At 41.2% G+C, this 25973-nt stretch overlaps 5 protein-coding genes across 5 annotated transcripts; all 5 read left to right on the top strand.

The window, feature by feature from the left end:
• Nucleotides 1-3082: 3082 nt before the first annotated feature.
• LOC139468728 (uncharacterized) lies at nt 3083-4072 on the top strand. Its single transcript, XM_071250855.1, has 3 exons — nt 3083-3107; nt 3544-3623; nt 3803-4072. The coding sequence occupies exons 1-3, from the start codon at nt 3083-3085 to the stop codon at nt 4070-4072; spliced, it is 375 nt and encodes a 124-aa protein (XP_071106956.1).
• Nucleotides 4073-6397: 2325 nt separating this feature from the next.
• On the top strand, nt 6398-7387 carry LOC139468742 (uncharacterized). Its single transcript, XM_071250869.1, has 3 exons — nt 6398-6422; nt 6859-6938; nt 7118-7387. The coding sequence occupies exons 1-3, from the start codon at nt 6398-6400 to the stop codon at nt 7385-7387; spliced, it is 375 nt and encodes a 124-aa protein (XP_071106970.1).
• A 2325-nt stretch (nt 7388-9712) lies between these two features.
• LOC139468736 (uncharacterized) lies at nt 9713-10702 on the top strand. Its single transcript, XM_071250862.1, has 3 exons — nt 9713-9737; nt 10174-10253; nt 10433-10702. The coding sequence occupies exons 1-3, from the start codon at nt 9713-9715 to the stop codon at nt 10700-10702; spliced, it is 375 nt and encodes a 124-aa protein (XP_071106963.1).
• A 2319-nt stretch (nt 10703-13021) lies between these two features.
• Nucleotides 13022-14008, top strand: LOC139468411 (uncharacterized). Its single transcript, XM_071250365.1, has 3 exons — nt 13022-13046; nt 13480-13559; nt 13739-14008. The coding sequence occupies exons 1-3, from the start codon at nt 13022-13024 to the stop codon at nt 14006-14008; spliced, it is 375 nt and encodes a 124-aa protein (XP_071106466.1).
• An 8849-nt stretch (nt 14009-22857) lies between these two features.
• Nucleotides 22858-23846, top strand: LOC139468737 (uncharacterized). The gene is made up of 3 exons (XM_071250863.1): nt 22858-22882; nt 23318-23397; nt 23577-23846. The coding sequence occupies exons 1-3, from the start codon at nt 22858-22860 to the stop codon at nt 23844-23846; spliced, it is 375 nt and encodes a 124-aa protein (XP_071106964.1).
• Nucleotides 23847-25973: the final 2127 nt, after the last annotated feature.

Here is a 25973-nt window from a genome sequence, read left to right as displayed (position 1 = left end):
ATTCAAACACTTACTTCGTGATTATAAAACCTAAGAAATGCGAAATGCGTTGTTAAAGCCCATTCTGAGCAAAGATGCTCATATAGCCTTTGAACAGCGGACTGTCGGAAAATATGGGATAACCCATCTACGCATAAAATAAATCTTGCTTGTTGCATTTACAACCTGTACGTATTAGATTGAGTGTAACAATACGTCAGTACTAATTCAAACTTAACTTTAACATTTTCTAGACAATAATAACAATGAAATAAGAAGTTTATACATAAAGTAGAAATATTTAAATGTTTCTGTCTTTGAAACAAGAGAGGAGAGAGCTCTGAGGTCCTTAGGGTTTATTCAAGCAAGTGTGCTGAGGACTAACAGTTACATACCCCACAGCTCTACTCGTATCACATTAACAATCACTGATGTTGGAATTTCCGGCTAAGTTATCTCCCATAGGCTGTCAAAGTTGACTACACATGGCAGTGTGAGTGAGTGAGTTGGGTTTAACGCCGCTTTTAACAGTATTCCAGTTATATCACGGCGTGTCAGCGTAATGTGGGAGAAAAGCCCGAAGATGCAGGGCTTAGATGGTCTTAGGTCTTAGACGTTTACCACTTCGGTGAAACCCACGAGCACGGGTATGGTGCTGCCAAACCTAGAAACATAATCGGGGCAAACCGGGATTCGAAAGCACAATTATAGGTTTCTGGCGTGTCCAAGGAACGCAACTCTGCACAGCGAATTGCGGCGCTTTTGACGACTGGGCCACCCGTGCCCCTTCCCCTCCCTATGTGTAATATATATACTATATTTCTCCTGGATCTTCTTTTCGAGAATATATTATTGGATTTTCACAACAATGGAATTCAGAGGATATTATAATTTAACACTGTTTGTATGCTCTTTACATAACATACACATGTGAAATCAACACACTTAGGTCGTATTTCTCCAGTACCTGGTATCGACCGTTTCACTCATTTTCAACACAGTCTAACAGTTACATATGTCGTCTGTAGAAAGTATTCATATTTCAAATAAAGCAATCCAAATACAAACATTTCTTTAGGAAGTGATGAGTATGTCTTGTAGTGCATGTTGATTGATTTTCGATGTGGGTATTTAAAGATAACAAAGATATATATATCAAATTTATGATGTAGCTAAGTTATGTGCAGGTGTAAACAGTGTATTTTGAAGCCAACCAAAGAAGATCTTCAACACCTTCCACACAACTTATATCTGTTTTTCATGTATACGACGGCTACATGGGCAAGTATAACGGTAAACACAAACTTGTGTTTGTTAAAAATATGTGTGTGTGTGTGTGTGTCTGTGTGTGTGTGAGAGAGAGAGAGAGACTGAATGAGTATGTATGTATGTGTGTGTGAGAGGAAGAGGGTATGAGAGTTAGAGTGAATTAAAGAGTACCTTTCCACATAACCGCTCTTTGCGCATTTTGGCGTATTTTTAGGCACATACATTTTAGCCCAACTTTCACTTTCGTTTCGGCAAACCTCTTGGCTTATTAGAATCGCACAAGACTATACGTTCTATACAATTTTGTCTGTTTTGTCTACAGTGTTTCATCCTTACAGCTAATAATATCTGGGCGACAGCAGCATCGCAATATAGGCATCTGGCCAAATCCCAAGGTTTCCGAACATGAGACATAAATTCCTATGGATATTGTTAATCAGTGAAAGTTGCCCCTATATTGCTGTTCTGGTTTGTCCCAATTTCATGATCTGTACTCGGCAGAAGATTTCTGAATAGGTGGGGCTACCTTAAGATTTGGCACTTCTAAATTTTTATGTGGTGACAATTGTGACACGGGATATTTTTCGAGGATAGCTCTCTTGGACACTTTGTTATTGAAGAATTTTAATATTCCAATTAACTAGCTAAACGTTTCTAATGAAACAATGATTGTGGCTTCCTATTGATGGAGTTCGAATCGAGAATTGCCTTTCTTCTCTAAAACACAAGTGTCGCCACATAGGATATATTACGAGCACTTCACCATCTAATACCGGTAGTCGGACAAGGGATTGAGAGTGATCTCCCTTCGCCCCAGACAATATTCCACTCGTCTCTTCATTGTGGCCTTCCAGAAATCGACTTCACTGCTGTTCCTTTGGCCCGTGATCTTCAGAAAAAGCAGAGGGCATGCTTTTATACATAGGCTGTGGTCAGGTGCAAGTAAAAAGCCTATGTTGACACCTACTTGTATGCAAGAGTAGATTAATACAAATATGACGTAATATTCGTATCTGGCATTCTACAAAAATACATAAATGATAGAAGGGGTCTGAATTCGTCCCCTGTACGTCCACATCAGCGTTTTCAAAATGGAACGGACAATTGGATTTCTCTGACTGTGAGTGTGTGGGTGGGAAGGATTTTATCAGAAACAAATAAATTGTCTCAGAAATTGATTGAAAAATAATTATGCTTCAGACTGTTGAACAAAAAGAACATGTCGGCCACCAAAAATAAATTGTTGCAAGGTGTGTGTTTTTTAAAGAAAAGTTTTATTTAGGCTCATAGTTTATAACTGGTTTTGCATCCGTAGCTGAAAAAATATCTAGTCTCCCTCACATTCTTACTAGCCCGTGTCAGTTTGTCGAATGTAAAAGGTATTGTGAAGGCTGGTATAACAGAGGGTTCTTATATGGTATCGCTATTCGGCCCAGCCAGCGTTTAAGGTTAATGTCTAAAAGTGATGATCCATATGAAAATGAACAAAATTCGCCCTGTTCCGAGTAATGGAGGCACGAAAAACACCCAGTTTCACCAGCACGTTTTTCAAACTCTAAACTGATGTATGCAACGTTTCAGTTGTAAGTTACAACTTAAGCCTGGTGTTCAGACGAAATAAACCCGTCTGTTTTCAGCCTCTGCAATGCCATTAGGCTTGACCACGCCGGAAGCTGTCGATGAGCCTCGTTCTGAGTCCTCGAACTCCGTAACGTAGTTACCGTTGCCGTTACCCACGTCCCTTCTGTTTACAACAGAAAAACGATCGCATTTGCTCCGCTGACCTCTACGTTTCGCTCACTGCTGTATCTTTCCAAGTGTGCCTTCTTCCAAGATGAACACAAGGCTTCACATTCAAGGTATTTAAGGTCACAATTATTCCACTTAACAGTATTAAGATGTTAAATTAGATGTGAAATTGGTCGTTGTTAGGCAGCAGTATCGGGACTGAAGATGGCAGCCGCCATTTGCAATTGTCTTAATTGAAAAATTTGGATTGTAAACTTGACATGTGGTGCTTAGATGAAATCTGTTCGTTCATTATAGTGTCGAGCGTTGTAGTACAGATGTAAGATAACCTGTATTACGTGAAAAGCAGCTGTTTGGCCCATTTTATTGGTTAATGGTGGTCTTGCAGCACAGCCTGTAAAGCCCACATACACTTGGAATTCGCATTGTCAAAAGGCCGAGGTCTAGTGACATATTGTAGCTGTCAGAAGACGTAAGTTGTGATTTTTGTAAACGCAGCCGCCGGCGTACATTTAACTGAACCTAGCTTTCGTTTTTCTTTTTCAGCTCGGGAGGACATAATTCGCTATTATGGCACTCCTGCGGCTGTGAGTTTGTGGCCGTCTCAGGATGAGGAGTCCGACTGTGTATGTAGTTTTACATGCCCTCCCTGTCACTTCTTCCTTCTATTATAGCCCCTGTTTTATTGTACATTAAGTCTGCCCAGTCCCTATAATAAACTGTGATTCGTTTTCTTTGCAAACGTATCCCGTATTCTGTCTCACATGCCTCCCTTTGTCCCTCTCTCCACCCCCTCGATGTGTAGCGTTCCCTGGCTGTGTCCCCTTCCCGTTGTCCCGACCCCCTGAGCGTCTTCACTCCGTTCTGGGCCCGCCCTGTCTACGGTGAGACGCTCCCTGCCCCCGTCACCATTAACCACGCTGATCACTACCCTGCCCCAAGTGACGACGATGACAGTGACTACTGGGTGTACGAGGACGAGGACGACCACAGCTTTGTGGATGACAGAGAGATTCATCCCTTTAGAAAGGCGCTGACGAGAGCTGCTGCCTTCTTTAGGAAGATCTTCGCTTAGACTCCTTATCCTTTTAATGTCTGAATGTGTTCGAGTGAGTGAGTGAATGAGCATGTGTGTATGTATGTGTGCGTATGTGAGAATAAATGAAAGATTGAATGAGCATGTGTTCGTGTAAGTGTGTAAGTGTGCTAGTGTGTGTGTGTGTTAGTGTGTGTGTGTGTGTTTGTGTGTATGTGTGTCTGTGTGATGGACTGACTGAATGAGTATGTATGAATGTGTGTGTGATCTTCTCTTAGACTCCTTATCCTTTTAATGTCTGAATGTGTTCGAGTGAGTGAGAGAATGAGCATGTGTGTATGTATGTGTGCGTATGTGAGTGTAAATGAAAGATTGAATGAGCATGTGTTCGTGTTAGTGTGTTAGTGTGTAAGTGTGCTAATGTGTGTGTGTGTGTCTGTGTCTGTGTGTGTGTGTGTGTCTGTGTGTGTGTCTGTGTGTGTGACTGACTGAATGAGTATGTATGTATGTGTGTGTGAGAGGAAGAAGGTATGTATGTTAGAGATGAGAGTTAGAGTGAATTAACGAGTACATATATGTCTGTATAAGAGAGAGAGAGAGAGAGAGAGTACCTTTCCACATAACCGCTCTTTGTGCATTTTGGCGTATTTTTAGGCACATACATTTTGGCCCAACTTTCACTTTCGTTTCGGCAAATCTCTTGGCTTATTAGAATCGCACAAGACTATACGTTCTATACAATTTTGGCCCGTTTTTGGATCTCTCTTGAGGCATATTACTTTCGGCTTTTTGTTATCTGAATAAATGTTTCTGTAATGTATACACAAGTTGTCTGTTTTGTCTACAGTGTTTCATCCTTACAGCTAATAATATCTGGGCGACAGCAGCATCGCAATATAGGCATCTGGCCAAATCCCAAGGTTCCCGAACATGAGACATAAATTCATATGGATATTGTTAATCAGTGAAAGTTGCCCCTATATTGCTGTTCTGCTGTGTCCCAATTTCATGATCTGTACTCGGCAGAAGATTTCTGAATAGGTGGGGCTACCTTAAGATTTGGCACTTCTAAATTTTTATGTGGTGACAATTGTGACACGGGATATTTTCCGAGGATAGCTCTCTTGGACACTTTGTTATTGAAGAATTTTAATATTCCAATTAACTAGCTAAACGTTTCTAATGAAACAATGATTGTGGCTTCCTATTGATGGAGTTCGAATCGAGAATTGCCTTTCTTCTCTAAAACACAAGTGTCGCCACATAGGATATATTACGAGCACTTCACCATCTAATACCGGTAGTCGGACAAGGGATTGAGAGTGATCTCCCTTCGCCCCAGACAATATTGGATTCCACTCGTCTCTTCATTGTGGCCTTCCAGAAATCGACTTCACTGCTGTTCCTTTGGCCCGTGATCTTCAGAAAAAGCAGAGGGCATGCTTTTATACATAGGCTGTGGTCAGGTGCAAGTAAAAAGCCTATGTTGACACCTACTTGTATGCAAGAGTAGATTAATACAAATATGACGTAATATTCGTATCTGGCATTCTACAAAAATACATAAATGATAGAAGGGGTCTGAATTCGTCCCCTGTACGTCCACATCAGCGTTTTCAAAATGGAACGGACAATTGGATTTCTCTGACTGTGAGTGTGTGGGTGGGAAGGATTTTATCAGAAACAAATAAATTGTCTCAGAAATTGATTGGAAAATAATTATGCTTCAGACTGTTGAACAAAAAGAACATGTCGGCCACCAAAAATAAATTGTTGCAAGGTGTGTGTTTTTTAAAGAAAAGTTTTATTTAGGCTCATAGTTTATAACTGGTTTTGCATCCGTAGCTGAAAAAATATCTAGTCTCCCTCACATTCTTACTAGCCCGTGTCAGTTTGTCGAATGTAAAAGGTATTGTGAAGGCTGGTATAACAGAGGGTTCTTATATGGTATCGCTATTCGGCCCAGCCAGCGTTTAAGGTTAATGTCTAAAAGTGATGATCCATATGAAAATGAACAAAATTCGCCCTGTTCCGAGTAATGGAGGCACGAAAAACACCCAGTTTCACCAGCACGTTTTTCAAACTCTAAACTGATGTATGCAACGTTTCAGTTGTAAGTTACAACTTAAGCCTGGTGTTCAGACGAAATAAACCCGTCTGTTTTCAGCCTCTGCAATGCCATTAGGCTTGACCACGCCGGAAGCTGTCGATGAGCCTCGTTCTGAGTCCTCGAACTCCGTAACGTAGTTACCGTTGCCGTTACCCACGTCCCTTCTGTTTACAACAGAAAAACGATCGCATTTGCTCCGCTGACCTCTACGTTTCGCTCACTGCTGTATCTTTCCAAGTGTGCCTTCTTCCAAGATGAACACAAGGCTTCACATTCAAGGTATTTAAGGTCACAATTATTCCACTTAACAGTATTAAGATGTTAAATTAGATGTGAAATTGGTCGTTGTTAGGCAGCAGTATCGGGACTGAAGATGGCAGCCGCCATTTGCAATTGTCTTAATTGAAAAATTTGGATTGTAAACTTGACATGTGGTGCTTAGATGAAATCTGTTCGTTCATTATAGTGTCGAGCGTTGTAGTACAGATGTAAGATAACCTGTATTACGTGAAAAGCAGCTGTTTGGCCCATTTTATTGGTTAATGGTGGTCTTGCAGCACAGCCTGTAAAGCCCACATACACTTGGAATTCGCATTGTCAAAAGGCCGAGGTCTAGTGACATATTGTAGCTGTCAGAAGACGTAAGTTGTGATTTTTGTAAACGCAGCCGCCGGCGTACATTTAACTGAACCTAGCTTTCGTTTTTCTTTTTCAGCTCGGGAGGACATAATTCGCTATTATGGCACTCCTGCGGCTGTGAGTTTGTGGCCGTCTCAGGATGAGGAGTCCGACTGTGTATGTAGTTTTACATGCCCTCCCTGTCACTTCTTCCTTCTATTATAGCCCCTGTTTTATTGTACATTAAGTCTGCCCAGTCCCTATAATAAACTGTGATTCGTTTTCTTTGCAAACGTATCCCGTATTCTGTCTCACATGCCTCCCTTTGTCCCTCTCTCCACCCCCTCGATGTGTAGCGTTCCCTGGCTGTGTCCCCTTCCCGTTGTCCCGACCCCCTGAGCGTCTTCACTCCGTTCTGGGCCCGCCCTGTCTACGGTGAGACGCTCCCTGCCCCCGTCACCATTAACCACGCTGATCACTACCCTGCCCCAAGTGACGACGATGACAGTGACTACTGGGTGTACGAGGACGAGGACGACCACAGCTTTGTGGATGACAGAGAGATTCATCCCTTTAGAAAGGCGCTGACGAGAGCTGCTGCCTTCTTTAGGAAGATCTTCGCTTAGACTCCTTATCCTTTTAATGTCTGAATGTGTTCGAGTGAGTGAGTGAATGAGCATGTGTGTATGTATGTGTGCGTATGTGAGAATAAATGAAAGATTGAATGAGCATGTGTTCGTGTAAGTGTGTAAGTGTGCTAGTGTGTGTGTGTGTTAGTGTGTGTGTGTGTGTGTTTGTGTGTATGTGTGTCTGTGTGATGGACTGACTGAATGAGTATGTATGAATGTGTGTGTGATCTTCTCTTAGACTCCTTATCCTTTTAATGTCTGAATGTGTTCGAGTGAGTGAGAGAATGAGCATGTGTGTATGTATGTGTGCGTATGTGAGTGTAAATGAAAGATTGAATGAGCATGTGTTCGTGTTAGTGTATTAGTGTGTAAGTGTGCTAATGTGTGTGTGTGTGTCTGTGTCTGTGTGTGTGTGTGTGTCTGTGTGTGTGTCTGTGTGTGTGACTGACTGAATGAGTATGTATGTATGTGTGTGTGAGAGGAAGAAGGTATGTATGTTAGAGATGAGAGTTAGAGTGAATTAACGAGTACATATATGTCTGTATAAGAGAGAGAGAGAGAGAGAGTACCTTTCCACATAACCGCTCTTTGTGCATTTTGGCGTATTTTTAGGCACATACATTTTGGCCCAACTTTCACTTTCGTTTCGGCAAATCTCTTGGCTTATTAGAATCGCACAAGACTATACGTTCTATACAATTTTGGCCCGTTTTTGGATCTCTCTTGAGGCATATTACTTTCGGCTTTCTGTTATCTGAATAAATGTTTCTGTAATGTATACACAAGTTGTCTGTTTTGTCTACAGTGTTTCATCCTTACAGCTAATAATATCTGGGCGACAGCAGCATCGCAATATAGGCATCTGGCCAAATCCCAAGGTTCCCGAACATGAGACATAAATTCATATGGATATTGTTAATCAGTGAAAGTTGCCCCTATATTGCTGTTCTGCTGTGTCCCAATTTCATGATCTGTACTCGGCAGAAGATTTCTGAATAGGTGGGGCTACCTTAAGATTTGGCACTTCTAAATTTTTATGTGGTGACAATTGTGACACGGGATATTTTCCGAGGATAGCTCTCTTGGACACTTTGTTATTGAAGAATTTTAATATTCCAATTAACTAGCTAAACGTTTCTAATGAAACAATGATTGTGGCTTCCTATTGATGGAGTTCGAATCGAGAATTGCCTTTCTTCTCTAAAACACAAGTGTCGCCACATAGGATATATTACGAGCACTTCACCATCTAATACCGGTAGTCGGACAAGGGATTGAGAGTGATCTCCCTTCGCCCCAGACAATATTGGATTCCACTCGTCTCTTCATTGTGGCCTTCCAGAAATCGACTTCACTGCTGTTCCTTTGGCCCGTGATCTTCAGAAAAAGCAGAGGGCATGCTTTTATACATAGGCTGTGGTCAGGTGCAAGTAAAAAGCCTATGTTGACACCTACTTGTATGCAAGAGTAGATTAATACAAATATGACGTAATATTCGTATCTGGCATTCTACAAAAATACATAAATGATAGAAGGGGTCTGAATTCGTCCCCTGTACGTCCACATCAGCGTTTTCAAAATGGAACGGACAATTGGATTTCTCTGACTGTGAGTGTGTGGGTGGGAAGGATTTTATCAGAAACAAATAAATTGTCTCAGAAATTGATTGGAAAATAATTATGCTTCAGACTGTTGAACAAAAAGAACATGTCGGCCACCAAAAATAAATTGTTGCAAGGTGTGTGTTTTTTAAAGAAAAGTTTTATTTAGGCTCATAGTTTATAACTGGTTTTGCATCCGTAGCTGAAAAAATATCTAGTCTCCCTCACATTCTTACTAGCCCGTGTCAGTTTGTCGAATGTAAAAGGTATTGTGAAGGCTGGTATAACAGAGGGTTCTTATATGGTATCGCTATTCGGCCCAGCCAGCGTTTAAGGTTAATGTCTACAAGTGATGATCCATATGAAAATGAACAAAATTCGCCCTGTTCCGAGTAATGGAGGCACGAAAAACACCCAGTTTCACCAGCACGTTTTTCAAACTCTAAACTGATGTATGCAACGTTTCAGTTGTAAGTTACAACTTAAGCCTGGTGTTCAGACGAAATAAACCCGTCTGTTTTCAGCCTCTGCAATGCCATTAGGCTTGACCACGCCGGAAGCTGTCGATGAGCCTCGTTCTGAGTCCTCGAACTCCGTAACGTAGTTACCGTTGCCGTTACCCACGTCCCTTCTGTTTACAACAGAAAAACGATCGCATTTGCTCCGCTGACCTCTACGTTTCGCTCACTGCTGTATCTTTCCAAGTGTGCCTTCTTCCAAGATGAACACAAGGCTTCACATTCAAGGTATTTAAGGTCACAATTATTCCACTTAACAGTATTAAGATGTTAAATTAGATGTGAAATTGGTCGTTGTTAGGCAGCAGTATCGGGACTGAAGATGGCGGCCGCCATTTGCAATTGTCTTAATTGAAAAATTTGGATTGTAAACTTGACATGTGGTGCTTAGATGAAATCTGTTCGTTCATTATAGTGTCGAGCTTTGTAGTACAGATGTAAGATAACCTGTATTACGTGAAAAGCAGCTGTTTGGCCCATTTTATTGGTTAATGGTGGTCTTGCAGCACAGCCTGTAAAGCCCACATGCACTTGGAATTCGCATTGTCAAAAGGCCGAGGTCTAGTGACATATTGTAGCTGTCAGAAGACGTAAGTTGTGATTTTTGTAACCGCAGCCGCCGGCGTACATTTAACTGAACCTAGCTTTCGTTTTTCTTTTTCAGCTCGGGAGGACATAATTCGCTATTATGGCACTCCTGCGGCTGTGAGTTTGTGGCCGTCTCAGGATGAGGAGTCCGACTGTGTATGTAGTTTTACATGCCCTCCCTGTCACTTCTTCCTTCTATTATAGCCCCTGTTTTATTGTACATTAAGTCTGCCCAGTTCCTATAATAAACTGTGATTCGTTTTCTTTGCAAACGTATCCCGTATTCTGTCTCACATGCCTCCCTTTGTCCCTCCTTCCACCCCCCTGATGTGTAGCGTTCCCTGGCTGTGTCCCCTTCCCGTTGTCCCGACCCCCTGAGCGTCTTCACTCCGTTCTGGGCCCGCCCTGTCTACGGTGAGACGCTCCCTGCCCCCGTCACCATTAACCACGCTGATCACTACCCTGCCCCAAGTGACGACGATGACAGTGACTACTGGGTGTACGAGGACGAGGACGACCACAGCTTTGTGGATGACAGAGAGATTCATCCCTTTAGAAAGGCGCTGACGAGAGCTGCTGCCTTCTTTAGGAAGATCTTCGCTTAGACTCCTTATCCTTTTAATGTCTGAATGTGTTCGAGTGAGTGAGTGAATGAGCATGTGTGTATGTATGTGTGCGTATGTGAGAGTAAATGAAAGATTGAATGAGCATGTGTTCGTGTAAGTGTGTAAGTGTGCTAGTGTGTGTGTGTGTGTGTGTGTGTTTGTGTGTATGTGTGTCTGTGTGATGGACTGACTGAATGAGTATGTATGAATGTGTGTGTGATCTTCTCTTAGACTCCTTATCCTTTTAATGTCTGAATGTGTTCGAGTGAGTGAGAGAATGAGCATGTGTGTATGTATGTGTGCGTATGTGAGTGTAAATGAAAGATTGAATGAGCATGTGTTCGTGTTAGTGTGTTAGTGTGTAAGTGTGCTAATGTGTGTGTGTGTGTCTGTGTCTGTGTGTGTGTGTGTGTCTGTGTGTGTGTCTGTGTGTGTGACTGACTGAATGAGTATGTATGTATGTGTGTGTGAGAGGAAGAAGGTATGTATGTTAGAGATGAGAGTTAGAGTGAATTAACGAGTACATATATGTCTGTATAAGAGAGAGAGAGAGAGTACCTTTCCACATAACCGCTCTTTGTGCATTTTGGCGTATTTTTAGGCACATACATTTTGGCCCAACTTTCACTTTCGTTTCGGCAAACCTCTTGGCTTATTAGAATCGCACAAGACTATACGTTCTATACAATTTTGGCCCGTTTTTGGATCTCTCTTGAGGCATATTACTTTCGGCTTTCTGTTATCTGAATAAATGTTTCTGTAATGTATACACAAGTTGTCTGTTTTGTCTACAGTGTTTCATCCTTACAGCTAATAATATCTGGGCGACAGCAGCATCGCAATATAGGCATCTGGCCAAATCCCAAGGTTCCCGAACATGAGACATAAATTCATATGGATATTGTTAATCAGTGAAAGTTGCCCCTATATTGCTGTTCTGCTGTGTCCCAATTTCATGATCTGTACTCGGCAGAAGATTTCTGAATAGGTGGGGCTACCTTAAGATTTGACACTTCTAAATTTTTATGTGGCGACAATTGTGACACGGGATATTTTCCGAGGATAGCTCTCTTGGACACTTTGTTATTGAAGAATTTTAATATTCCAATTAACTAGCTAAACTTTTCTAATGAAACAATGATTGTGGCTTCCTATTGATGGAGTTCGAATCGAGAATTGCCTTTCTTCTCTAAAACACAAGTGTCGCCACATAGGATATATTACGAGCACTTCACCATCTAATACCGGTAGTCGGACAAGGGATTGAGAGTGATCTCCCTTCGCCCCAGACAATATTGGATTCCACTCGTCTCTTCATTGTGGCCTTCCAGAAATCGACTTCACTGCTGTTCCTTTGGCCCGTGATCTTCAGAAAAAGCAGAGGGCATGCTTTTATACATAGGCTGTGGTCAGGTGCAAGTAAAAAGCCTATGTTGACACCTACTTGTGTGCAAGAGTAGATTAATACAAATATGACGTAATATTCGTATCTGGCATTCTACAAAAATACATAAATGATAGAAGGGGTCTGAATTCGTCCCCTGTACGTCCACATCAGCGTTTTCAAAATGGAACGGACAATTGGATTTCTCTGACTGTGAGTGTGTGGGTGGGAAGGATTTTATCAGAAACAAATAAATTGTCTCAGAAATTGATTGGAAAATAATTATGCTTCAGACTGTTGAACAAAAAGAACATGTCGGCCACCAAAAATAAATTGTTGCAAGGTGTGTGTTTTTTAAAGAAAAGTTTTATTTAGGCTCATAGTTTATAACTGGTTTTGCATCCGTAGCTGAAAAAATATCTAGTCTCCCTCACATTCTTACTAGCCCACTAGCCCGTGTCAGTTTGTCGAATGTAAAAGGTATTGTGAAGACTGGTATAACAGAGGGTTCTTATATGGTATCGCTATTCGGCCCAGCCAACGTTTAAGGTTAATGTCTACAAGTGATGATCCATATGAAAATGAACAAAATTCGCCCTGTTCCGAGTAATGGAGGCACGAAAAACACCCAGTTTCACCAGCACGTTTTTCAAACTCTAAACTGATGTATGCAACGTTTCAGTTGTAAGTTACAACTTAAGCCTGGTGTTCAGACGAAATAAACCCGTCTGTTTTCAGCCTCTGCAATGCCATTAGGCTTGACCACGCCGGAAGCTGTCGATGAGCCTCGTTCTGAGTCCTCGAACTCCGTAACGTAGTTACCGTTGCCGTTACCCACGTCCCTTCTGTTTACAACAGAAAAACGATCGCATTTGCTCCGCTGACCTCTACGTTTCGCTCACTGCTGTATCTTTCCAAGTGTGCCTTCTTCCAAGATGAACACAAGGCTTCACATTCAAGGTATTTAAGGTCACAATTATTCCACTTAACAGTATTAAGATGTTAAATTAGATGTGAAATTGGTCGTTGTTAGGCAGCAGTATCGGGACTGAAGATGGCGGCCGCCATTTGCAATTGTCTTAATTGAAAAATTTGGATTGTAAACATGACGTGGTGCTTAGATGAAACCTGTTCGTTCATTATAGTGTCGAGCGATGTAGTACAGATGTAAGATAACCTGTATTACGTGAAAAGCATCTGTTTGGCCCATTTTATTGGTTAATGGTGGTATTGCAGCACAGCCTGTAAAGCCAACATACACTTGAAATTCGCATTGTCAAAAGGCCGAGGTCTAATGACATATTGTAGCTGTCAGAAGACGTAAGTTGTGATTTTGTAAACGCAGCCGCCGGCGTACATTTAACTGAACCTAGCTTTCGTTTTTCTTTTTCAGCTCGGGAGGACATAATTCGCTATTATGGCACTCCTGCGGCTGTGAGTTTATGGCCGTCTCAGGATGAGGAGTCCGACTGTGTATGTAGTTTTACATGCCCTCCCTGTCACTTCTTCCTTCTATTATAGCCCCTGTTTTATTGTACATTAAGTCTGCCCAGTTCCTATAATAAACTGTGATTCGTTTTCTTTGCAAACGTATCCCGTATTCTGTCTCACATGCCTCCCTTTGTCCCTCCTTCCACCCCCCTGATGTGTAGCGTTCCCTGGCTGTGTCCCCTTCCCGTTGTCCCGACCCCCTGAGCGTCTTCACTCCGTTCTGGGCCCGCCCTGTCTACGGTGAGACGCTCCCTGCCCCCGTCACCATTAACCACGCTGATCACTACCCTGCCCCAAGTGACGACGATGACAGTGACTACTGGGTGTACGAGGACGAGGACGACCACAGCTTTGTGGATGACAGAGAGATTCATCCCTTTAGAAAGGCGCTGACGAGAGCTGCTGCCTTCTTTAGGAAGATCTTCTCTTAGACTCCTTATCCTTTTAATGCTGAATGTGTTCGAGTGAGTGAGTGAATGAGCATGTGTGTATGTATGTGTGCGTATGTGAGAGTAAATGAAAGATTGAATGAGCATGTGTTCGTGTAAGTGTGTAAGTGTGCTAGTATGTGTGTGTGTTAGTGTGTGTTTGTGTGTATGTGTGTCTGTGTGATGGACTGACTGAATGAGTATGTATGAATGTGTGTGTGATCTTCTCTTAGACTCCTTATCCTTTTAATGTCTGAATGTGTTCGAGTGAGTGAGAGAATGAGCATGTGTGTATGTATGTGTGCGTATGTGAGTGTAAATGAAAGATTGAATGAGCATGTGTTCGTGTTAGTGTGTTAGTGTGCTAATGTGTGTGTGTGTGTGTCTGTGTGTGTGTGTGTGTGTCTGTGTGTGTGACTGACTGAATGAGTATGTATGTATGTGTGTGTGAGAGGAAGAAGGTATGTATGTTAGAGATGAGAGTTAGAGTGAATTAACGAGTACATATATGTCTGTATAAGAGAGAGAGAGAGAGAGAGAGAGAGAGAGAGAGAGAGAGAGTACCTTTCCACATAACCGCTCTTTGTGCATTTTGGCGTATTTTTAGGCACATACATTTTGGCCCAACTTTCACTTTCGTTTCGGCAAACCTCTTGGCTTATTAGAATCGCACAAGACTATACGTTCTATACAATTTTGGCTCGTTTTTGGATCTCTCTTGAGGCATATTACTTTCGGCTTTCTGTTATCTGAATAAATGTTTCTGTAATGTATACACAAGTTGTCTGTTTTGTCTACAGTGTTTCATCCTTACAGCTAATAATATCTGGGCGACAGCAGCATCGCAATATAGGCATCTGGCCAAATCCCAAGGTTCCCGAACATGAGACATAAATTCATATGGATATTGTTAATCAGTGAAAGTTGCCCCTATATTGCTGTTCTGCTGTGTCCCAATTTCATGATCTGTACTCGGCAGAAGATTTCTGAATAGGTGGGGCTACCTTAAGATTTGACACTTCTAAATTTTTATGTGGCGACAATTGTGACACGGGATATTTTCCGAGGATAGCTCTCTTGGACACTTTGTTATTGAAGAATTTTAATATTCCAATTAACTAGCTAAACTTTTCTAATGAAACAATGATTGTGGCTTCCTATTGATGGAGTTCGAATCGAGAATTGCCTTTCTTCTCTAAAACACAAGTGTCGCCACATAGGATATATTACGAGCACTTCACCATCTAATACCGGTAGTCGGACAAGGGATTGAGAGTGATCTCCCTTCGCCCCAGACAATATTGGATTCCACTCGTCTCTTCATTGTGGCCTTCCAGAAATCGACTTCACTGCTGTTCCTTTGGCCCGTGATCTTCAGAAAAAGCAGAGGGCATGCTTTTATACATAGGCTGTGGTCAGGTGCAAGTAAAAAGCCTATGTTGACACCTACTTGTGTGCAAGAGTAGATTAATACAAATATGACGTAATATTCGTATCTGGCATTCTACAAAAATACATAAATGATAGAAGGGGTCTGAATTCGTCCCCTGTACGTCCACATCAGCGTTTTCAAAATGGAACGGACAATTGGATTTCTCTGACTGTGAGTGTGTGGGTGGGAAGGATTTTATCAGAAACAAATAAATTGTCTCAGAAATTGATTGGAAAATAATTATGCTTCAGACTGTTGAACAAAAAGAACATGTCGGCCACCAAAAATAAATTGTTGCAAGGTGTGTGTTTTTTAAAGAAAAGTTTTATTTAGGCTCATAGTTTATAACTGGTTTTGCATCCGTAGCTGAAAAAATATCTAGTCTCCCTCACATTCTTACTAGCCCACTAGCCCGTGTCAGTTTGTCGAATGTAAAAGGTATTGTGAAGACTGGTATAACAGAGGGTTCTTATATGGTATCGCTATTCGGCCCAGCCAACGTTTAAGGTTAATGTCTACAAGTGATGATCCATATGAAAATGAACAAAATTCGCCCTGTTCCGAGTAATGGAGGCACGAAAAACACCCAGTTTCACCAGCACGTTTTTCAAACTCTAAACTGATGTATGCAACGTTTCAGTTGTAAGTTACAACTTAAGCCTGGTGTTCAGACGAAATAAACCCGTCTGTTTTCAGCCTCTGCAATGCCATTAGGCTTGACCACGCCGGAAGCTGTCGATGAGCCTCGTTCTGAGTCCTCGAACTCCGTAACGTAGTTACCGTTGCCGTTACCCACGTCCCTTCTGTTTACAACAGAAAAACGATCGCATTTGCTCCGCTGACCTCTACGTTTCGCTCACTGCTGTATCTTTCCAAGTGTGCCTTCTTCCAAGATGAACACAAGGCTTCACATTCAAGGTATTTAAGGTCACAATTATTCCACTTAACAGTATTAAGATGTTAAATTAGATGTGAAATTGGTCGTTGTTAGGCAGCAGTATCGGGACTGAAGATGGCGGCCGCCATTTGCAATTGTCTTACCCCCTGGATGCCAGAGGGACATATATGTCCCTCCTCTACAGCCCTCACTTTGAAGTCGAATAAAATTCAAAATACATCACCCACACAACTACACTTTACAGTTTTGAATAAGGTGTGAAATTCCCTGTTCTGTGATATCATCCACTGGCATTTTAGGCGAAGCAAAAGTACTGAACATGACCTCTGAAAATTAGGTACATCGTAAATGTCGCCATTTTTTACACATTACTAAATCACCACTCAAGGCGTTATTTACAGCATGTTTTGAAATCTAAATTTCGCATATTTACTCGGAGAAATGAATTTCAAAAATAGCATATTAGTGATCACGGGTATCTTTCTTTTATGAAATCACCAATGTTCATTCCAAAACGTCTCCGATAACCCGAGAATCGATTAGAATGTTTTGGAAAAAACGAAAACACGAACGCCGAAGTGAACTTTTCGCCATATTGGATAGTGTTTACAAAAACACGTTTGAGGTGCACCGGTTATGAGACGCCTGTAACATCAAGTATATTTCAAACTTATCTGCTATACCTACATCCTTGAATTCCTCATACATTTTAGAATCAAATGACCAGTGGTCTTTGTCACCAATACAAAGTGGCTAGATGAAATTAAGCAAAATAATTTAGGTGTGAAAACGAACGCTGTGCTCGAAAAACTGCACATGGTTGAAATGTAAACAAAGCAAAATTCAGATTCTACAGTGTAGCATATTCTCCTATTTTGAGCTATCCATTCGTCTATTCGTTCAAGATATTGGCTCAACATTTTCAGAATATGCATGGGGAGAGAATCGTAAGAAGAATTAGGGAATTTCAAATAGATACATTGCAATGATTTGATATTTTCAACAGAAGTTGTCAAAGTTACCGTTCTTGTTGACGCCATGACTGACGCAAAATCACGCACAACGACAACGGTATTTATCGGAATTTCTGACTATTTCCGTTTGTTTCAATGAAAATTATGACAACAAATAACAGTACATAGACTATCAGAATGTATCTGATTACTTACATGTCACATTTATGTTTATACGATCCCTGAATCAACGAAAGTCCCCTCGTACAATCCCGCGTACTGTTGAAAGTGTACACGCCATTTTGTAAAAGTGGGTCACAGGTAGTGATGTCATACGTCAACATTGTTGTACATATTTGGTAATTTCTTTGAGGTGAAGGTCCTTGAATGAGAGTGCACACGATCACTGTATCGTGCTGTTTACAGTCTCAGTTATGGTGTATATTTTGCATGTCTTTTTAAAAAAATTCACACAATTAATTTCACTTTGGATATTTGTCAATGTTCAAAATGAAATCATACGTACATATAGGCCACAACATGTATGAACGAACCTTTGATAATCTCCTGTTTGTTTGAACATTGTTTACATAGCAATGTGATAGGTTTAAAGTGTCGACTACGATATTTCTTTCCTGTGGACAAGTGTTACAAGATGAAGTGTAAATGTACCTGCAGCATGTACGCATTTCTTGGGATGTGTAATAAGTCAATATTATAAGTTCATATAACCAATGTCCATGAATAGCCGTTTCATTTTATTTTATAACTAAAACTGAATATATTACTTTAACAAAATGGATAATATTTTTCGGTAAAATATATGCACACATTCCTGAAATGTCTTGGTCTTGGATTTGTCTTTTATGTCGTTGGATACAGAGAACAGTGATATCTAACGATTCGCCAGGTGCGCGTTAGTCACAAACAATTTACGAATTATTCCTCTCGTTTTGCATTATATAATCAATGGTTACAAAAAAAAATTCAATGTTGTGATCACAGGATAGTAAACAGTTTACTTTATTTCTCCAGGAATTGTAAAATGTATAAATATATAACACATGCCAGGTACCCCGTTGGTTCAAACGTATACGATTATCCTGATAATTCTATACCAAAAGAGCTTTCTTTGCATCTTTTATTGTGTAAGAAAAAATAACATAATCATGAACAAATATGTGTCCAATATTGAATATAGTTTTGGTTGTTTTGAAATATTCTTTTGGGAATTTCATTACGTAAGCTGATGCCAAACAGGTGCGTGTCTTGTCCAATTAAGATACACGATAAACTATCTAATTGTTTACATATTCAAGACATTATTTACTTGGTGAGAGCAGTCATTTTATGTTGTGTCGAAAAAGCGTCAAATTCCGTTCCACACATCGAGATTTTCCATACCATGAACGAAAATTAGGGGAGATATATATTAATCAAAATACCAGTGTCGTCTTTTTCCGACGTTATCAAAGACATAAAACCAGCCATGACGTCAAAAGGAATCGTGTTATTTTTAGGGTATTTCATTACATTTGGTGATAGGGCTTGTGCTCCATGAATAATGATGCAACATTAGTCAAATTACACTTACACAATCAGGAGAATGTTGGAATGTAAGGACTAAGTTATAGCTAAGATAAGGCCATCCTTTTTATGAAGTACGATTTCATCATTTCTTATGGGTATATTTTATAACTAAACGTGTACAGTTTCAATATCGATATTTGTGTTGGAATAGTTTGGTTCCTCCTGAACAAAACACCACGAAAATATTTTGTCCGTTCTCACAGCTAATTCTCACCAAGTGACCTGAGTTACAACAAAGTAGAGCTAAGCATAGCGAAGTTATGCCCCCTTTTCTTTGTACGTGTGTAACCTCTCTGTCACCTTTTGACGTCATAGAGAAAAATCAGTTTTCGTCATTTACGGCTTGCTATTTTTGGAATTGAATGTATGTCGTTATACATACGCATATAACTCCATTTGATATGTAGTTATGTCGTTCAGATATTAGGCAGTATTTTGTTCGCTCACAGTTTCCGTAAAGCTTCTTAATAAAAAAAATTGTCGCACAGTACTTTTATCGGTGTACGATAAAAAGCGGAGAAATTTACTGTTTTTCAACGCAGAATAAATTCTCGGACAACACTTAGGAGTGTCTTTTTTAAAAACAGGTTTGATATTTACAGTTAAATTTGCACCATCAAGTAAGACATTTAATATTCTCCACCTCTGCGTAATTTTATAGCTAGAGGTAGATCCAGTGCCGCGTGAGCGCAATTCTCGCACAACCTTCACCTTTCCGATCTTAGGAAAATGTGCATCAGAGAAAAAAACTCGGCATCCAGAGGGTTAATTGAAAAATTTGGATTGTAAACTTGACGTGGTGCTTAGATGAAACCTGTTCGTTCATTATAGTGTCGAGCGATGTAGTACAGATGTAAGATAACCTGTATTACGTGAAAAGCAGCTTTTTGGCCCATTTTATTGGTTAATGGTGGTATTGCAGCACAGCCTGTAAAGCCCACATACACTTGGAATTCGCATTGTCAAAAGGCCGAGGTCTAATGACATATTGTAGCTGTCAGAAGACGTAAGTTGTGATTTTGTAAACGCAGCCGCCGGCGTACATTTAACTGAACCTAGCTTTCGTTTTTCTTTTTCAGCTCGGGAGGACATAATTCGCTATTATGGCACTCCTGCGGCTGTGAGTTTGTGGCCGTCTCAGGATGAGGAGTCCGACTGTGTATGTAGTTTTACATGCCCTCCCTGTCACTTCTTCCTTCTATTATAGCCCCTGTTTTATTGTACATTAAGTCTGCCCAGTTCCTATAATAAACTGTGATTCGTTTTCTTTGCAAACGTATCCCGTATTCTGTCTCACATGCCTCCCTTTGTCCCTCCTTCCACCCCCTCGATGTGTAGCGTTCCCTGGCTGTGTCCCCTTCCCGTTGTCCCGACCCCCTGAGCGTCTTCACTCCGTTCTGGGCCCGCCCTGTCTACGGTGAGACGCTCCCTGCCCCCGTCACCATTAACCACGCTGATCACTACCCTGCCCCAAGTGACGACGATGACAGTGACTACTGGGTGTACGAGGACGAGGACGACCACAGCTTTGTGGATGACAGAGAGATTCATCCCTTTAGAAAGGCGCTGACGAGAGCTGCTGCCTTCTTTAGGAAGATCTTCTCTTAGACTCCTTATCCTTTTACTGCTGAATGTGTTCGAGTGAGTGAGTGAATGAGCATGTGTGTATGTATGTGTGCGTATGTGAGAGTAAATGAAAGATTGAATGAGCATGTGTTCGTGTAAGTGTGTAAGTGTGCTAGTGTGTGTATGTTAGTGTGTCAGTGTGTCTGTGTGTTTGTGTGTCTGTGTGATTGACTGACTGAATGAGTATGTATGTATGTGTGTGTGATCTTCTCTTAGACTCCTTATCCTTTTAATGTCTGAATGTGTTCGAATGAGTGAGAGAATGAGCATCTGTGTATGTATGTGTGCGTATGTGAGTGTAAATGAAAGATTGAATGAGCATGTGTTCGTGTTAGTGTGTTAGTTTGCTAATGTGTGTGTGTGTGTGTGTGTCTGTGTGTGTCTGTCTGTCTGTGTGTGTGTGTGTGTGTGTGTGTGTGTGTGTGTGTGTGTGTGTGTGTGTGACTGAATGAGTATGTATGTATGTGTGTGTGAGAGGAAGAAGGTAGGTATGTTAGAGATGAGAGTTAGAGTGAATTAACGAGTACATATATGTCTGTATAAGAGAGAGAGAGGGAGACAGAGAGAGAAAGAGAGAGAGAGTACCTTTCCACATAACCGCTCTTTGTGCATTTTGGCGTATTTTTAGGCACATACATTTTGGCCCAACTTTCACTTTCGTTTCGGCAAACCTCTTGGCTTATTAGAATCGCACAAGACTATACGTTCTATACAATTTTGGCCCGTTTTTGGATCTCTCTTGAGGCATATTACTTTCGGCTTTCTGTTATCTGAATAAATGTTTCTGTAATGTATACACAAGTTGTCTGTTTTGTCTACAGTGTTTCATCCTTACAGCTAATAATATCTGGGCGACAGCAGCATCGCAATATAGGCATCTGGCCAAATCCCAAGGTTCCCGAACATGAGACATAAATTCCTATGGATATTGTTAATCAGTGAAAGTTGCCCCTACATTGCTGTTCTGCTGTGTCCCAATTTCATGATCTGTACTCGGCAGAAGATTTCTGAATAGGTGGGGCTACCTTAAGATTTGACACTTCTAAATTTTTATGTGGCGACAATTGTGACACGGGATATTTTCCGAGGATAGCTCTCTTGGACACTTTGTTATTGAAAAATTTTAATATTCCAATTAACTAGCTAAACTTTTCTAATGAAACAATGATTATGGCTTCCTATTGATGGAGTTCGAATCGAGAATTGCCTTTCTTCTCTAAAACACAAGTGTCGCCACATAGAATATATTACGAGCACTTCACCATCTAATACCGGTAGTCGGACAAGGGATTGAGAGTGATCTCCCTTCGCCCCAGACAATATTGGATTCCACTCGTCTCTTCATTGTGGCCTTCCAGAAATCGACTTCACTGCTGTTCCTTTGGCCTGTGATCTTCAGAAAAAGCAGAGGGCATGCTTTTATACATAGGCTGTGGTCAGGTGCAAGTAAAACGCCTATGTTGACACCTACTTGTATGCAAGAGTAGATTAATACAAATATGACGTAATATTCGTATCTGGCATTCTACAAAAATACATAAATGATAGAAGGGGTCTGAATTCGTCCCCTGTACGTCCACATCAGCGTTTTCAAAATGGAACGGACAATTGGATTTCTCTGACTGTGAGTGTGTGGGTGGGAAGCTTAAGGATTTTATCAGAAACAAATAAATTGTCTCAGAAATTGATTGGAAAATAATTATGCTTCAGACTGTTGAACAAAAAGAACATGTCGGCCACCAAAAATAAATTGTTGCAAGGTGTGTGTTTTTTAAAGAAAAGTTTTATTTAGGCTCATAGTTTATAACTGGTTTTGCATCCATAGCTGAAAAAATATCTAGTCTCCCTCACATTCTTACTAGCCCACTAGCCCGTGTCAGTTTGTCGAATGTAAAAGGTATTGTGAAGGCTGGTATAACAGAGGGTTCTTATATGGCATCGCTATTCGGCCCAGCCAACGTTTCAGGTTAATGTCTACAAGTGATGATCCATATGAAAATGAACAAAATTCTCCCTGTTCCGAGTAATGGAGGCACGAAAAACACCCAGTTTCACCAGCACGTTTTTTCAAACTCTAAACTGATGTATGCAACGTTTCAGTTGTAAGTTACAACTTAAGCCTGGTGTTCAGACGAAATAAACCCGCCTGTTTTCAGCCTCTGCAATGCCATTAGGCTTGACCACGCCGGAAGCTGTCGATGAGCCTCGTTCTGAGTCCTCGAACTCCGTAACGTAGTTACCGTTGCCGTTACCCACGTCCCTTCTGTTTACAACAGAAAAACGATCGCATTTGCTCCGCTGACCTCTACGTTTCGCTCACTGCTGTATCTTTCCAAGTGTGCCTTCTTCCAAGATGAACACAAGGCTTCACATTCAAGGTATTTAAGGTCACAATTATTCCACTTAACAGTATTAAGATGTTAATATAGATGTGAAATTGGTCGTTGTTAGGCAGCAGTATCGGGACTGAAGATGGCGGCCGCCATTTGCAATTGTCTTAATTGAAAAATTTGGATTGTAAACTTGACATGTGGTGCTTAGATGAAACCTGTTCGTTCATTATAGTGTCGAGCGTTGTAGTACAGATGTAAGATAACCTGTATTACGTGAAAAGCAGCTGTTTGGCCCATTTTATTGGTTAATGGTGGTCTTGCAGCACAGCCTGTAAAGCCCACATACACTTGGAATTCGCATTGTCAAAAGGCCGAGGTCTAATGACATATTGTAGCTGTCAGAAGACGTAAGTTGTGATTTTGTAAACGCAGCCGCCGGCGTACATTTAACTGAACCTAGCTTTCGTTTTTCTTTTTCAGCTCGGGAGGACATAATTCGCTATTATGGCACTCCTGCGGCTGTGAGTTTGTGGCCGTCTCAGGATGAGGAGTCCGACTGTGTATGTAGTTTTACATGCCCTCCCTGTCACTTCTTCCTTCTATTATAGCCCCTGTTTTATTGTACATTAAGTCTGCCCAGTCCCTATAATAAACTGTGATTCGTTTTCTTTGCAAACGTATCCCGTATTCTGTCTCACATGCCTCCCTTTGTCCCTCCTTCCACCCCCTCGATGTGTAGCGTTCCCTGGCTGTGTCCCCTTCCCGTTGTCCCGCGCCCCTGAGCGTCTTCACTCCGTTCTGGGCCCGCCCTGTCTACGGTGAGACGCTCCCTGCCCCCGTCACCATTAACCACGCTGATCACTACCCTGCCCCAAGTGACGACGATGACAGTGACTACTGGGTGTACGAGGACGAGGACGACCACAGCTTTGTGGATGACAGAGAGATTCATCCCTTTAGAAAGGCGCTGACGAGAGCTGCTGCCTTCTTTAGGAAGATCTTCTCTTAGACTCCTTATCCTTTTACTGCTGAATGTGTTCGAGTGAGTGAGTGAATGAGCATGTGTGTATGTATGTGTGCGTATGTGAGAGTAAATGAAAGATTGAATGAGCATGTGTTCGTGTAAATGTGTAAGTGTGCTAGTGTGTGTGTGTTAGTGTGTCAGTGTGTGTGTGTGTGTGTGTGTGTGTGTGTTTGTGTGTCTGTGTGATTGACTGACTGAATGAGTATGTATGTATGTGTGTGTGATCTTCTCTTAGACTCCTTATCCTTTTAATGTCTGAATGTGTTCGAGTGAGTGAGTGAATGAGCATGTGTGAATGTATGTGTGCGTATGTGAGTGTAAATGAAAGATTGAATGAGCATGTGTTCGTGTTAGTGTGTAAGTGTGCTAATGTGTCTGTGTGTCTGTGTGATTGACTGACTGAATGAGTATGTATGTATGTGTGTGTGATCTTCTCTTAGACTCCTTATCCTTTTAATGTCTGAATGTGTTGGAGTGAGTGAGTGAATGAGCATGTGTGTATGTATGTGTGCGTATGTGAGTGTAAATGAAAGATTGAATGAGCATGTGTTCGTGTTAGTGTGTAAGTGTGCTAATGTGTGTGTGTGTCTGTGTGTGTGTCTGTGTGTGTGACTGACTGAATGAGTATGTATGTATGTGTGTGTGAGAGGAAGAAGGTATGTATGTTAGAGATGAGAGTTAGAGTGAATTAACGAGTACATATATGTCTGTATAAGACACAGAGAGAGAGAGAGTGAGAGAGAGAGAGAGTACCTTTCCACATAACCGCTCTTTGTGCATTTTGGCGTATTTTTAGGCACATACATTTTGGCCCAACTTTCACTTTCGTTTCGGCAAACCTCTTGGCTTATTAGAATCGCACAAGACTATACGTTCTATACAATTTTGGCCCGTTTTTGGATCTCTCTTGAGACATATTACTTTCGGCTTTCTGTTATCTGAATAAATGTTTCTGTAATGTATACACAAGTTGTCTGTTTTGTCTACAGTGTTTCATCCTTACAGCTAATAATATCTGGGCGACAGCAGCATCGCAATATAGGCATCTGGCCAAATCCCAAGGTTCCCGAACATGAGACATAAATTCCTATGGATATTGTTAATCAGTGAAAGTTGCCCCTACATTGCTGTTCTGCTGTGTCCCAATTTCATGATCTGTACTCGGCAGAAGATTTCTGAATAGGTGGGGCTACCTTAAGATTTGACACTTCTAAATTTTTATGTGGCGACAATTGTGACACGGGATATTTTCCGAGGATAGCTCTCTTGGACACTTTGTTATTGAAGAATTTTAATATTCCAATTAACTAGCTAAACTTTTCTAATGAAACAATGATTGTGGCTTCCTATTGATGGAGTTCGAATCGAGAATTGCCTTTCTTCTCTAAAACACAAGTGTCGCCACATAGAATATATTACGAGCACTTCACCATCTAATACCGGTAGTCGGACAAGGGATTGAGAGTGATCTCCCTTCGCCCCAGACAATATTGGATGCCACTCGTCTAATCATTGTGGCCTTCCAGAAATCGACTTCACTGCTGTTCCTTTGGCCTGTGATCTTCAGAAAAAGCAGAGGGCATGCTTTTATACATAGGCTGTGGTCAGGTGCAAGTAAAACGCCTATGTTGACACCTACTTGTATGCAAGAGTAGATTAATACAAATATGACGTAATATTCGTATCTGGCATTCTACAAAAATACATAAATGATAGAAGGGGTCTGAATTCGTCCCCTGTACGTCCACATCAGCGTTTTCAAAATGGAACGGACAATTGGATTTCTCTGACTGTGAGTGTGTGGGTGGGAAGGATTTTATCAGAAACAAATAAATTGTCTCAGAAATTGATTGGAAAATAATTATGCTTTAGACTGTTGAACAAAAAGAACATGTCGGCCACCAAAAATAAATTGTTGCAAGGTGTGTGTTTTTTAAAGAAAAGTTTTATTTAGGCTCATAGTTTATAACTGGTTTTGCATCCGTAGCTGAAAAAATATCTAGTCTCCCTCACATTCTTACTAGCCCACTAGCCCGTGTCAGTTTGTCGAATGTAAAAGGTATTGTGAAGGCTGGTATAACAGAGGGTTCTTATATGGTATCGCTATTCGGC

The sequence above is a fragment of the Haliotis cracherodii genome, unplaced genomic scaffold (genome assembly GCF_022045235.1).
Source record: "Haliotis cracherodii isolate W230 unplaced genomic scaffold, xgHalCrac1.p SCAF_2, whole genome shotgun sequence".
NCBI lineage: Eukaryota > Metazoa > Mollusca > Gastropoda > Lepetellida > Haliotidae > Haliotis > Haliotis cracherodii.
Note: the sequence above shows the minus strand (reverse complement) of the source record. Positions and strands in the feature narration are given on the sequence as shown.